Source organism: Scyliorhinus canicula, chromosome 6 (assembly GCF_902713615.1).
Source record: "Scyliorhinus canicula chromosome 6, sScyCan1.1, whole genome shotgun sequence".
Classification (NCBI taxonomy): Eukaryota; Metazoa; Chordata; class Chondrichthyes; order Carcharhiniformes; family Scyliorhinidae; genus Scyliorhinus; species Scyliorhinus canicula.
Window position 1 is genome coordinate 113,710,983 of NC_052151.1, and position 15,656 is coordinate 113,726,638.

Below are 15,656 nucleotides of genomic sequence, written 5' to 3' on the forward strand. Positions count from 1 at the left end.
AGCAATAGTTCTGAAGACTTGTGCTCTAGAATTTGGCGTGCCCTTAGCCAAGCTGTTCCAGTACAGCTACAACACTGGCATCTACCTGGCAATGTGGAAAATTGCACATATATGTCCTGTACACAAAAAGCAGGACTATTCCAACCTGACCAATTGCCACCCCATCAGCCTTTTCCTAATTACCAATAAAGTGATGATGTGGAGATGCTGGCGTTGGACTGGGGTGAGCACAGTAAGAAGTCTTACAACACCAGGTTAAAGTCCAACAGGTTTGTTTCAAACACGAGGCAGTGATGGAAGGTGTCATTTACATAGCAACTTGCTCATTGATGCTCAGTTTGGGTTCTGGAAGGGCCACTCAACTCCTGACCTCATTTATAATAATTTTTATTCGTGTCACAAGTAGGCTTACTTTAACACTGCAATTAAGTTACTGTGACTAACAGCCTTGGTCAAAGCATCTGCAAAATAGTTGAACTTGAGATAAGGCTTGAGTGACTGCCCTTGGCATTATGGCAGCACTAGGCCAAATGTTCTGTCAAGAAGCCCTGGCAAAACTAAAAGCAATTGGAATCAGGGGGGGAAACTGTCCTCTGGTTGGACTTATATCTAACACAAAGGAAAATGGTTGCGGTTGTTGAAAGCAATGAACAATTTCCCATGACATTGCTGCAGGAGTTCCTCATGATAGTGTCCTAGACCCAGCCATTGCATCTGCTTCATTAGTAGCCTTCCCTCTATCATAAACGTGGCAGAATTGGGGATGTTTGCTGATGATTGAACTATGTTCAGTACCACTCACAACCTCTCAGATACAGAAGCAGTCTGCACCAGCGCCAACATCCAGTAAGAGCTGGAAAACATTCAGGCTTGAACTGATAAGTGGCAAGTAGCATTCACACCACACAAGTGCCTGGCAATGACCATTTCCAACAAGAGAAAATCTAACCATCTCCCATTGGCATTTAATGGCATTACCATCGCATAATTGGGGGGGGCGGACCGGGGCGGGGCGGGGGGGGGGGGGGGGGGGGGGCGGGGGGGGGGGGGGGCGGGGGGGGGGGGGGGGCGGACCGGGGCGGGGGGGCCGCCCTGGGGGCGGGCGGCCACCGCGCATGCGCTGGTTGGCACCGGCCCAACTGCGCATGCGCGGGACCCGAGTCTCTGGCGCCTCCGAGCACATGGCGCCCCGGGCAGTCGCCCGAGTTGCCGGTGCCTTGAGCCGGCCCTGGTCAGGGCTCAGCGGAAGTAGCAGGGTGTGGCCAGGAGGTGTTCTATAGGGTGGGGGTGGACGGGCACTGAGCATCGTTGCTGCAGCCTGCAAGGCAGCCATGCAGCTGCACACATCGCTGACAGCCCACTGTGAACTTAGGGCTACAGGTTATATGGGTGTTCTCCCAGGCCCCCCCACCCCCCAGGTGCCCTCTGGCACCAACTGACCAATCGATGGGATGGGCATGCTCCAGCACAACCAGTGCCATTTTGTTAGTTGGGATGAGTGTGTATGGGGATTGTAATATGTATATGCGCCTGCAGCTTGTCAGCGTCCTGAGTGTCAGTCACGGACCCGGTGCATCCCACACCGTTTCTCATTGGAATCAATTGTGTTCCTCGTGGTACCAGTGCTAGCTCTTCAACAGTCGCTGAATCGGTCCAGGTTCGGCACAGTTTTACTGTCGTGATAGTCCACGAATCCTGCCCTGGCGTCAACACTTAGTCTCAAGTACAGAGAATCCATCCGTAAGTGTTTCCGCTGGAAATGAATAGCGTGCAATTCAGGAAATGCAAATGGACCAGCACTCTGCCAACATGAATTGGAAGCAATTCCCAACTCACAGGGTGGTGTAACCGCTGGGGCTAGAATTAGCGCTAGCGCTAAAGAGCCTGACAAGCTGGAGTTGCTTATAAACACTCCACTCACCACGCACACATTGCAGCCATGAAATAATGGATCTCAAGTACCACATTGTTTATAAATATCTAGCTATGACTGACAGCGCTTGGACCACATCAAAGGCATTTCCTCTTTTTCTCTGCAGAAAGAACATAACTGCTTTTGATGTGGCCCAAGGGCTGTCAATCATAGCTGTACATTTATAAACATTGATGTTAGTTACACAGCAGGGTACTTGAGATCCATGGAAGCGCGAAGGGAAATGAAATTAAACATTCACCGCCTCGTGTAAGCAATTTCCCACTGATGTGAATGAAAGACTTGCAGACTTGAGGGGGGTTAAACCCAGCTGATATGATTTTCACTTTCTAGGAATTTATAAGTGCTGCTTTCTCTGCTCGAGCCAGCAGGTGTAGGAGTACAAGTGAATTTTAAAGCAGTGATGCCTTCACTGTCTCTGTCTGGACTGCTGTCTAGCTTCCAGGCGAGTCACTGTAATGGGGGCGTCTCTGGTAGGGGTCCCTGTAATGGGGATTACTGGTGGAGGTCTGTGTAATGATGGTTTTCTGGTGGGAGTCTCTAAATTGGGGGTTCTGTAATGGGGGAGTGTCTCTGTAATGGAGGGTTTCTCTGTAATGGGAGGGTCTCTTAAGGGAGGGTCTCTGTAATGAGGGGGTCTCTGGTGGGGGTTTCTGAAATGGAGGTCTCCGGTGGGAGTCTCTAATGGGGTTGTCTGGTGAGGGTCTGTAATCGGGGGGATTTCTATTGGGGTCTGTCTTCTGGGGGTTTCTGGCAAAAGTCTCTGTAATGGAGAGGGTTTCTGTTGGGGTCTCTCATGGGTGTCTGTGGTGGGGGGGTCTGTGTAATTGGGGGGTCATGGGGGGGGGTGTCGGGGCACTCTCATACTGTGAGGCGGGGAGTGGATGACCCAGCACATCGCGTGATAGGGGGGCGCAATTGCATTGTGGGCTAGGGGGACTAGTCGACGGACCTCATCATTGAGCTACCCACTCAAAATGGCGTCCCAATCGCAGGATTTACGAGGGGATCCCTTGCAACCTCCACCATGCATACATTTGCATGGCAAAGGACAGTGAATCACCTCAGATTCCTGCTCCCAGTGTGAGCTCAAATCAGAGGCAATTTATCAGAGGTGGGACAACATAGCCCCCCCCAAACAGGAATCCTGTCCCGAATATGGATGTTGCTGGCTGGACCAGCATTTATTGCCCATCCCGAAACTGCTGCAGTCCCTGTTGGTACACCCACAGTGCAGTTAGGGAGGGAGTTACAGGATTTTGACCCAGTGTCAATGAAAGACTTGATATTTTTCCAAGTAAGGATGATGAGTGACTTGGAAGTACATACATAGAGTCTCATGCTCTACCGACTGAGCTGGCCAGACAAGTAAACTTGCATCTGGTGGTGTTTCCATGCATCTGCTGCCCTTGTGATTTTAGATGGTATTACTCATGAGTTTGCAAGGCACTGGCGAAGGAGACTTGGTGAGTTGCTGCAGTGCATCTTGTAGACGATGCATACTGCTGGCACCGTACTTTGATGGTGGAAGCAGTGAATGTTTAAGGTGGTGGGTGGTGTGCCAATCAAGCGGGCTTTTGTCTTGAATGGTACCAAGCTTGTTGAGTGTTATTGGAGCTGCACTCATCCAGACAAGCGGAGAGTGTACCATCACACTCCTGACGTTTGCCTTGTAGACAGGCTTTCGGGAGTCAGGAAGCGAGTTACTCATTACTGCAAAATTACTGGCTCTGATCTGCCACAGTATTTATGAGACCAGAAACTGAACAGGACCAGCCATTGGTAACCCGCAGGAGGCTGATAGTGGGGAATTCAGTGACGCTAATGCCACTGATGACATGGAGAAATGATTAGATTCAGATCAGATTGCTTGCCGCTCATTTTCTTAACAATGCCACTTAATAGAATGTGGAATGGAAATTGTGTTTCCTTTCACAGGTGCTACATAGAATAAAGCATAAAATATTAGGTGTCCTTTCTGGCAGTACATTAGGAACATTTTTAGGAGCTGTGGTGGTGATCTTGCACATCTAATGTTAATTAATAATGGTAATTGTTGTACGGTTTATAAGTCTGTATGAGATGAAATATAGAAGAATATAAGCAGGAGTAGAGTAAACAGCCCCTCAAGCCTGCTCCGCCACTCAATATGATCAGGATTCCCTGAGAGATGATCAATGTCACCCTTGAATACACTTAATGATGGAGGGTTCACAACCCTCTGGAATTGAAAGTTTCAGAGATTCACAACCCTTTGTGTCAGGAAATTTCTCCTCATCTCAGTCCTACAGGATTCGCCCCGTATCCTAAGACTGCACTCTGCTGTTCTAGATTCACCAGCCAAGGGAAGTGTCCATCCTGTCAAGCCCCATCAGATTCCTCTATGTTTCAATAAAATTATCTCCCTGACAATCAGTATATTGAGTGCTTCCATGTGAGGTCAGAGGGTGTGGAGTCATTGCAGTTATCTAGGTTACATTTGTGTATTGTGTGTCAGTCAATAAACTATTCACAGTACTTCATACAGATAGCTTTAATAAGTGGAGTGGGGATATTGTGAAAGAAAAGACATTAAAATCATGACGGCTTCCTTATATAACTTCTTTAACCAAGGGTTAATAAATATAAGATTGCTGAGGTGTGTTTCATAGATTTCATAGAATTTACAGTGCAGAAGGAGGCCATTCAGCCCATCGAGTCTGCACCGGCTCTTGGAAAGAGCACCCTACCCAAGGTCAACAACTCCACCCTATCCCCATAACCCAGTAACCCCACCCAACACTAAGGGCAATTTTGGACACTAAGGGTAATTTATCATGCCAATCCACCTAACCTGCACATCTTTGGACTGTGGGAGGAAACCGGAGCACCCGGAGGAAACCCACGCACACACGGGGAGGATGTGCAGACTCCACACAGACAGTGACCCAAGCCGGAATCGAACCTGGGACCCTGGAGCTGTGAAGCAATTGTGCTATCCACAGTGCTACAGTGCACTTGAAATACAGCTTTGACAGGGACACAAAATGGGAAGTAATGGATTGGCTGCCCCTTATACACTATTTGAATTTCATTTCCAATAGATGCCAAATCTTAAATGTGGCAATTTGGCTGGCAAAGAGAAAAGTAACACTCTACTGTTTTTAGATAAGTAATTCGTTTTTTTTTAACAAAAGGCTTCAGTTTCAGCAATCTTTAAAATTATTGGTGCAAAGAGGGGCGTGATGGTAACTGTGGCTGGAATCGCAACACTGAATCTAGGTGGACTTCCCATTGGTGATGTCCATTTGCTTATTTTAGAAGATACTTAATTTTTGCTGGTTTAATTCTTATGGGTCTTGGATATGTCACATTGCCATATGTTTGTGCTCTGTGGTAGTTTGAGGTCAATACATTTAACACATGGTGATTGGGGATGGGTGGAAGGATCATTTGCAGTCTTATGTTGACATAGGTTCTCCAGGTCTATAGTGTATAATCCCCGCAAAAGAATTTTTCAAAAGATAGATTTGAAACTGTAATCGTTATCTGAGGCCTAAGATAATGACCCCTAGATGTTAGCAGACTTGTTGAGTTTTTCTGGCGTTCTCTGTTCTTGAAATGTTCCAGATACTTGAACTCAAATCCAACCTTGGCAGCAGGAGAATTTAAATTAATTAAATAAAATCTGGAATCAAAATCTAATATCACAAATTGTGATAGGTTTTTACAACAAAACAATCTGATTCACTAATGTCCTCTTGGGATAGAAAACTCCTGACTTTGGCTGGTCTGGTCCAGCTTATATGCAATTCCAGCAATGCAACAATGCTTTTGACTCTCCAGCTGTTCGCTGAACTTGCCTGGCAAGCCATTCTGTTATACTCAGCAAAATTGCTCACACCATCTTCCCAATGGCAATTAGGGATGGACAATAAGTGCTGGCTGCATTGCCCACATCATATGGATAATAAAAACAAGACCTTCAATTGAAATTCTTCACTTTGCTGAGCACAGAGTCATCAAAAAACATAACATTAAAAAATAAAAGCTTGCTTGAGGGCTGAGTACTTAAAACTAAGCATTGGCCCCAGTTGACCAAATCCAGAAGGATGCCCGATAATGATATGTTCTCATTCGATGTTATCATATGAGATAAAGGAAAAGTCAGGTAACGTTAACTGATAACCTAAAAGTAGAACTTGCTCTCAATTTCAGGTCTGGCAAGGAGTCTGATAAAAGCCATGAAGGTACTGGATGGATACCTGAACAGTCCATTGCCCGAAGAGATTGATGCTGACTGTGTTGACGATGTCAATGTATCCAATCGCAGATTCATTGATGGCGATGAGCTAACATTGGCTGATTGCAACCTTCTGCCCAAGCTTCATATTGTGAAGGTAACTGATAACCTTAATATACCTCTTTTTAAAAATCTTCTCTTGCTCTTAATTTTTGAGTGTTGGGGAGAAATTTTCCAGTTTCTATTTTCCGCTCTTAACTGGTCTGTATTGTTATTTGATTTTCCACTTCTCTAGTAAAATTATCTGCTATCCTATTTAGCTGTCTATTGCGAAACACGGGTTGCCTATGTAATCCTAAATAAAGCAGTTTAGTTCAGTTCATGGGGTTATATCAAATAGCCTAGTGCTGATGAATGCTGTTGCTCATTATGCTCTCCTTAATTTGCTCTGTTTTAATTACCTTTGCTCAAGAGTCGCCAGGTATCTTTCTGATACCACCACAAGGTTCAAAACCGAATACTGATCAATAACTCGATACACCAGTTAGTAAGTTTGAAATCAATGCACATTTATTTACACACACAGTCAATTATTACTCATGCACAAACTCTACTTACTAAACTGCAACTACTACTAAAAGCCTATACTTAGCTTCAGGCACCCACTCAGTCAGAGGAACAATGGCCGTTGTCCGGTTCTGATACTGCTGGTTTCGACCTGGTATAGAATAGTAGCTAGGAGCGCCTATCTCGTAGCGTGCGTTGACCTTAGACTTACTTGGCTGGTGCTTGGCGGGCCTCTCGTCGTTGAGAGCCAAATACCAAGGTGAAGAACAAGAGTTCTTAAGAGAGAGCTCTGACCTTGGGGACTCTGTTTTATACCCCAAAGGGTTTCGCGCCTTTCTGGGCGGTTCCTGAACTTGGTCCCAATTAATTGGACCATGTCCCAATCATTTGTGTCGATTCTCTCCAATAAAGGGGTCGTTCCTCGATCGCTGGGCGGGCACTAAGTAATCGTTGGCCTGTCTTTGTTTTAGTCTCCACTGGTGCCGGGGAGTCTGCCCTGGTACCGATTGTTTAAATGTTTCACTTTTGTCCCCGGAGATAGCTTATTACTATGCTAATGGCTTGTAGTATCAGTTCTGTCTGGGATCTGCAAGTTCCAATCCACAGGCAAACCTTGCACCTGCTTGTTTTCCTAGTACTGTCCAATTTTCCCTGTACTCTTTGCGAATGACAATTTTGGAATCGGGACGTGGCCACCCCAGGTGGCTACAATGCACAGCACTAAACTGCTTTATTTAGAATTGTTGTAACACATTACCAGAGATTAGAGCTTACAAGATCTTCGAGGCTGAAGTGATGTTTTCCAGCAGCATAAAACGGGACTGGAGCATATCGGAAGACTATTTTTTTACCAGTTTTTATTTAGAATTCACTTGGAAAATATTGCCAAGATTTTTAATATCAAACCATGTAAAAGGAACGATGAACTAGAATGAGTTCAAGTTATCATTCTGCGAACTATAATGGAAAGCAGTTTAGGCGCGGTGAAAATTTAGCTATGGGCCCATTTTGTGCTGCTGACATATTCCAATTTCACTCCTCTAATCTCTTTTGCTTGATCCTAGATATTTCTTGAACCATGGGCGTCTGAGCTTAAGAAAGAGTAAATCACAGAACAACACATCCCCACTCTCTCTGGGCTAGGACCCCTGCAATTTCCATCACTAGGGAAATGGAGGCAGCAAACACTGACATTTCTATCCTTTATTTTTATTTTATTTTTAAATTAATTTAGAGTACCCAATTATTTTTTTCCAATTAAGGGGCAATTTAGCATGACCAATCCACCTATCCTGCACATCTTTGGGTTGTGGGGGCGAAACCCACGCAGACACGGGAAGAATATGCAAACTCCACACGGACAGTGACCCAGAGCCGGGATCAAACCTGGGACCTCGGCGCCGTGAGGCAGCAGGGCTAACCCACTGCTTTTCTATCCTTAATTATGGAATAAACTGGAACTGTACAATCCGTAAATTAGGAAATGCACCAAACAGCTCCTGCACATTGTAAAACATTGAGGAATAGGATTTCTTTTTTAAAAATAACCCATAGACATTTCTGCAATGTTCACTCATGCAACTTAGAAAACACTCTGGGATAGTTACAGAATTTTGGCTAGTGAGATGATGAGATGAATTTGCGGAGCAGGCTTGAGGGGCCAGATGGCCTACTCCTGCTCCTAGTTCTTATGTTATGTTCTCTATTGAAAACTAGCCAGTAGGGCGAGTTGTTGCGTCCACAGTGAATGTCCATGAAAGCAGGATAGAAGAGGAATCTTTTGGCTGACACATTTTTTTCCTTGTTTATCAGGTTGTAGCAATGAAGTATCGGAACTTTGAGATCCCAGCAGAAATGACTGGAGTCTGGCGATACCTGAAGAATGCCTATGCACGGGATGAGTTCACCAATACATGTGCGGCAGACAGTGAAATTGAATCTGCCTATGCAGATGTGGCGAGACGACTTTCAAGATCCTAGATCAATGTGTTATTGAGTATCAATGCTAATGACACAAAATGGTTCTCCTATCACAAGAATGCTTTTGATTGCCTTGATTATTAAATCTAAACCCATTCGCTGGCACCATAATATTTCAGTTGTGTCAGTTTTAGTTGGTTTTATGCTTGTAAATAACATGGCAAATGTCTAATTGAGCGCTGATCATAGATTTTAGTGTGATCTGTTTCCACCCCCCTAAATTAATGACGACTGACTCATTCTTGAAAGAAACTGCTTGGAGCTTTAAAACCTTATGTTAAAATTTCAGCCAGCCTTTACATGTACATTTTAATGTCAAAACCTCCACAAGTTCGTGGGGAATGTTCAAGGAACCAACGTAGCACTTCTCGAATCTGAAAAGTGTTGCAAATTCTAAAAATACCCACAGCCATGTTGATTCCATTTGTTTTTCCAAAGCTTAAGTTGACTGTTGAGTTTGGAGTTCTGAACTCTCAACTTTTAAGTCATGATGATAATGAAGTAATTATAGGCTGGCATGGAGCTGAATCCGGATTGGTCGCCCCAGTCCATTCTGACCTCAAAGGCTTCATTCAGCTTTTAAGCAAGCAGGCTTCAAACTCTGCCGATAACTGATTGGATCTTTTTTTAAAAAAAATCCTTAGCACAGTCAATCAGAATGTTAGTATTTTTTTTTGACGGTACCTTAATTGCGTCTGAAAGCCAGATCAGTCTTAAATGAATCAGATATGACAGCTATTTCTAAGGCATACAAAGCCAAAATGTTCAGTTATGCTTTTGAAGGATGTTCCTGTTTCATTTCAAAGCATTTTAGTATTGTATTTCATCTCTGCATTCAGCAGAAATGTTGAAGGGACAATTTCTAGTGTGAAGGCTTCCCGTTTGTTTTTAACATTTCAGTCTTACTACTGAACTTTCATTGCTTGAGTGAAAGCAACTCTGAGAGCTAATATTACTTTGAAACAAAAAGTAAATAGCCCATGAAAAAAAACAATGATCTTCTTTTATAGCTCTTTTAGAATTTAAAAATAAGTCCCACTGTTCTTCACAGAATGCCTATGGGAAGACTTGTAATCAAATGGATAGCCTGCTATACTGTATCCCATTGCACCTTTGTAAATTTTATTTTTAAAAAGCTGACAAATATAAATTGAATATATTGCATAAAATTAGGCATAAAAGTAAAAATTAAACAATGTTTGTAATTTATGGGTTCGAATTCTGTGATTTCTTAGTAATATATTGATGCCTCTTATATGATTATTTGTCTACTATTTTACTAGAAGAGCAAGAAAAAGGATGACTGCAGCCCACAACATGAGAGCAGATCTTGTTCTTGTAGAATGAATGGGCGCCATCCTGACCCCTTATGAAACTGAGAAAACAAATCTCAAGGCACAAAACATTCAAGTTTGGGATGGTTGTCCCATCTTGTTTTCCAGAAGGTTAATGACAACTGATCAAAAATGATTGAAAAATGTAGAATTTATCAGTAGAAACAAAACCAAAAATCTATAGGTATATAATCCTGTATCTGAAACATCAGTGTTCATTTAAACACAAAGGCTAGTGACAGTGAGGGGGAAGATCTTTTTGTTCTTTCGTACAGCATCAGAAAATTAACATGAGAGTGATTAAGTTGCGCCCCCTGGTGTTTTGTTTAATAACTGTAGGTGGATGTGTAGATAGTGGATCATAATTTGCTGTAGCAGAACATCCAACTCACTGCCATCAGTTCGACTTACCTTTGCTCATTTATATTTTTTGCATGGCAAGTTTCCGAAAGTACGAGCTGAAAATGTTGCAGTGAGGGAAGCTGGCTATCTGTGACCTGAGCAAACAGGGCAAACAATTGTACATCTCGAAACTAATCAGACTGAAAGATTTTGAAATTAATAGTCAAAGAACCGAAAAGGAAGTGTAAGATAGGATCAGCCCAATAGATGCCTTCTGGGGTATTGAATGGTTGCTTCAGGAGATTCAAAAGGCATGATCTGGGGATTATAAATTCTGTCCCTTGTTATAAATTTTGCTGGATTTCAGCTGAAATGTTCTGGTAGAACTATGGCAGAAGTATGGAAGATCTTGAGTAAAAGGTAGACATGGGGTTGCATTCAACTTTACTACAAGTCATTGTAGATACACATATTGTATCCCATTTTAGTATTTTAACCATCATTTTTTTGTTCCATCACAAGAAAGAACTGACCATTTTAGGGCCTGTTGCTCATTCAGCCTAAACTGAAACTTCATTCAGTTTTTCAAATATCCATATTCATCAGTAACCATATGCAGGGTTGATATAAAATGTTACTACGTTTTCTCTACTTACATAAACTTTTGCTGTTGTTTAAGTAGTGTTGATTACATTGATTGCTGATCACAATTGATTACTGATAACCGAATGTTGACCCGGTATGTTTGGCTAAAAAATATCTAGTGATTTTTAAGGTGTTAAATTATATCACCAAATACCCTCAATTGTTGGCCATTACAGGCACTGATGTTTTCACTTTTATAGTAACTGGTATTATTCTTTGAATACACTGAAGAATATTTAAGGAATAATGGAGATGGGCATGAAAATATATTAGATTTTCCTAAATCAGTCCCGCCAATTCCACCAGACTTTTGCCTGAAAACCCATCCCTACAATTACTCCAGCCCAGCTTCCACTCTCAGCCACGTTACAGCTAGGTTTTCTGGTGAACAACACTGTGGCACTGCAGCTGTGCACCAGAAAAGAAAGAGACAGCACCAAAGGGGATAGATGAGCTCCGAAAACTGCTGCATTGATTTGACTGAAGATCAAGACTTGGCATATATCGGTTCTGGCCTAATTTTGTTGCCTTTCTGCTCAAGCTATGGTGGGGGTGCACTGGAAATAGCTTAAATTTTCAGCCATCCCTGGCATCTCTGAATTGGTTCATAAAGAATAATCAGCTGATCCAGGACTGCATCCATCTCCAGGTCTAGTGTCAGCAATCATAACTGGAAGGAAATTAAATTGATCACTCTCCTTGAGCACCTTACTGCTCTGGCCCTGGATGAGTGAACTATTAACTGAAATGATATCGTGCATCGTGTTTGACGTCTGAAAAATGTTCTCCTCCTATTTCTGATTATCTCTTTACATCACATGCAATATTCCTGGTGACCAGGACTGTGCCAGTGCTGCAGCTACAAGTAGCAATGTACAACAATGGAAAAGGCCATTGCTGTCCATCTGATTAGTCTCGTTGCCAAGGAAATATCATATCCCTCAATACTGCTCAAATTGTCTAGAAAATGTTTTAATAATTTTCTTTAATTTATTACCACCCAACTGTTGCAATTTGGCAATGAGAGATCATTTCCTGTAATTATTCCTCCCTCCATCCCTGTGGAGAGGTGGGAGATATTGAGGAGGTATGTCACCTTCACTTCGTAGCATCCAACAATGTTACATACATCTCAAACTAACGGTCCATGGATGGAAACATGTTTGTACTGGGTGTCACGGCAGAATCTTGCCAAGGCTGGGTACTGCTATACCTAAGCTTTCTATTAGTTCACACCAGCAGAAGTAATCCATATACACAGGATTTCCCTGGGTTGTTGTTCCCTCTACATTTAGTGAGATGAAAGTCAGCCTATCATTCAGTCATAATCAGGTTAACCAGAGATACCACCAGGCTTTTCCATTGCACCTTCCTCCTGTCAGCTTCAACAGCAGCCTGTCCATTGTTACTCTTCCTAGTGTACACAGTTAAACAGCCTTGACCTTTTATATAGTCTTTGCATATTTCAAGGACATAGCGTAGATTCATAAGGTATAATACATTTACTTCAGATTATTTATTGTGATTTACAGAACAGAAAGCAACCATTCAGCCCATCAAGTTCATGCCAGCTCCCCATGGTAAGAAGTCTTACAACATCTTGAATCATTCTTGAATCAATCTTGAAGTCTTGAATCATTCACCTGAGGAAGGAGCAGTGCTCCGAAAGCTAGTGTTTGAAACAAACCTGTTGGACTTTAACCTGGTGTTGTAAGACTTCTTACTGTGCTCACCCCAGTCCAACGCCAGCATCTCCACAGCATAGCTCCCCATGGAGTAATCCATTCAATCCCTCTCCCTGCTCCGTCCGTGTGGACCTGCAAGCTTATTCGCTTCATGTGCCCACCTGCATTTCCTTTTGAAATGATTGTTTCATTCTGCATCAACACACTCATGGGCAGTGAGATCCAGGTCATTGTCACTCATTGAATTAAAAGATATTTAAAATTCCCCCTGCATCTCTTGCCCAAACTCCGAAATTAGTGTCTCCTGGTCGTTGTAAAATGAGGGAAGAGTTTTTCCTGTCTGCTTTATCTAAGCACTGTCATGATCTTGTACACACCCACCAATTTTCCACTCAACCCCAGCCTATCCAACCTAACCTTGTAAGTAACATTCTCCATCATTAGAACCATTTCAAATCACTACGCCCTCACAAGGACCCTCCCCTTCATTGCTATTCCAAGAAGTTACCTTCATTGCTATTCCAAGTTTCATGCAGCCTAAAATTCTAGTCTTTCAGTTTGTATCCCAGAAACCTATAATAATAACTCTCCACTTCCCTGGATGAGTGCAGCATCAACAACACTCAAGAAGCTTGACAATCCAGGGTGAAACAGCCTGTTTGATTGCTCCCCCTTCCACAAACATTCAAGCCCTCCATCACTGACGAACAGTGGCAGCTGTATGTACCATCTACAAGATGCACTGCAGTAACTCTCCAAGGTTCCTTAGACAGCACCTTCCAAACCCATGACCACTGCCATGTAGAAGGACAAGAGCAGCAGAACCGGGAAACCTCACCATCTAGACGGTTCCCCTCCAAGTCGCCCATCACACCAATTTGGAAATATATCGCCATTCTTGCACTGTCGCTGGGGAAAAATCCTGGAATTCCCTCCCAAACAGCACAGTGGGTGTTCCTACACCTGCAAGACTGCAGCGGTTCAAGAAAGCAGCTCTCCACCACCTTCTGAAGGGCTATTAGGGATGGGCAATAAACGCTGGTCTAACCAGCAATGCCCACATCGTATAAATTAATTAAAAAAATAAAATAAAATAATTTGTGAAAATATTGAATTAGGATTAACAGTAAAAGTTTGAAATAAATACAAATCTTATGTTAATGATGCCTAAGCATAACAGTAACTCAGGAATGGAAAAAGAGTACACGGGGAGGGGGAGATCTCTTTCATTTGGCACAGCATTTCATGTTTATGTTCAACAGTATCAACTCTTGCGGCTGCGTCCTCTAAACTCAGTTGGCCAACAGCCCAGCACAACAGAACAGTTGTGGTACTGTAAAGAAAGCAAGTGGCACTGATGATGGAAACGTGCTATGCATTTGTCTTATAGATTCAGCAGATTGGTACTAAGGTTGAGAATCTGTGGTTGATATATTTAGATTCTTCCATTGAATGAGAGAAGATTTAAAGGAGGCTTAAAAAATCCGGAAAAGTCTGGATCACAAAAAGATGATTTTTCTCTGGTTGAGGAATCAGTAAAGAAGGGATCATTAATTTAATACTGTGACTAAAGGAGTGAGCAGAGAGGAAAGCAGAAATGTTTTTTTTAATGGAGTTGTTCGGAGGAGGGATGCTTTGCCACTGAAAGCAGTTGAAGCAGAGACCACTTTGTCCAAAGTGGGAAAGTACCACAGGATTGTGAGGCGAGATTGGGCAATGTGAATGGGCTGCTCTAGCCACGAGCTCACATAAATGGAGAGTGGAAATGTCCTTCTCCAGTACTGTAAATTTTTAATGGTCTGTGAAAGTCATTGTTTTCTATTGGTTTATGTGTTCTGTGCGGCTCCCATGAGATATATCTATGATACACATGAATTGTTTTACACTGTGTTGTAACTAAAAATACAAACAGTTGTGGAGATATAGAGTTCTAGTCAGAAAAGGCCTTTCTGATTTTGTTACCTGTGATAACGACATTAGTCACCATCTGTAATTTGGTATAAATTCTCACAACTCTTGTTTTGGTTTATTTTTTAAGAATCTTAAAAGCCTTTGTTTTTATTCATTATTGGCCAAATAATTATTAAATGGCTTTCATAAATAGGAATATTAGTTGAATTTTAAGAACAACTCTCTCAAATTACATACTGAAATGTTGGGCACTTGTAAGATGTCCAACGTGTCTCGTTATGGCATTATAGCAAGGCTGTGTGCAAATCTTAATCAAAATATACAATCGAGACTCCCACTGGATGAAGCTAGTTCTGAAATGATTTAATATTTTGCTCTGATTATTTGCACTGGTTAGATAATTATTCCGCAGTGTTGACTGGCAGCTGCTAAGGAAATAAAATTGTATATTTTCACAGCATAATTTGAATCCTCTTGTCTTTTTTGTAAATATAAATTGGCACAAATGTTAGGTGTAACAGAATCGGAACTCTTTGGATACATGGGGTCCTCTTCACTGAAAAAGTTGTTCACTGCTAAATTCCACATACTCTGAAAGTGCATCATTAGCGTGACATGAATTGACCTCAATGTCATGATTAACCTGGAACATAACTGATGCACTATCAATTACGACGATACGAGAGTAGAGTGTAATCAAGGCTTTATTGCGCAGAGATGTGTAGCCTCCTGCAGCTGCTGCCGAAATGGCTGCAGCTCGGCGAGCCCACACATTTATACTCCGCCTACTGGGCGGAGCAAGCAGGCAGGGATATAGCCCCATACCTGTAGTACAAACTCCAGGCTGCAGCTCAGAGAGCCCACACATTTATACTCCGCCTACTGGCTGGAGCCAGCAGGCAGGGATCTACCCCTGTACCTGTAGTACAGGAGCCTTACCGTAATACACCTTATATACGATATATACAATACAACAATACAACAGTGGTGACTACCACAATAACATAAGAACGAAAAGCAGGAGTTGGCAATTCAGC

At 42.7% G+C, this 15,656-nt stretch overlaps 1 protein-coding gene across 2 annotated transcripts in view; it reads left to right on the forward strand.

Moving 5' to 3' along the window:
- LOC119967408 (chloride intracellular channel protein 5-like) overlaps positions 1-15,079 on the forward strand; it is a 179,131-nt gene extending 164,052 nt beyond the window's left edge. For both annotated transcript variants that reach the window (XM_038799924.1, XM_038799925.1), the window contains 2 exons: positions 6,131-6,312; positions 8,535-15,079. In XM_038799924.1, the coding sequence (XP_038655852.1) occupies positions 6,131-6,312; positions 8,535-8,702 (350 nt within the window). In that variant the 3' untranslated portion in view covers positions 8,703-15,079. The remainder of the gene's footprint in view (positions 1-6,130; positions 6,313-8,534) is intronic.
- The last annotated feature ends 577 nt before the right edge of the window (positions 15,080-15,656 follow it).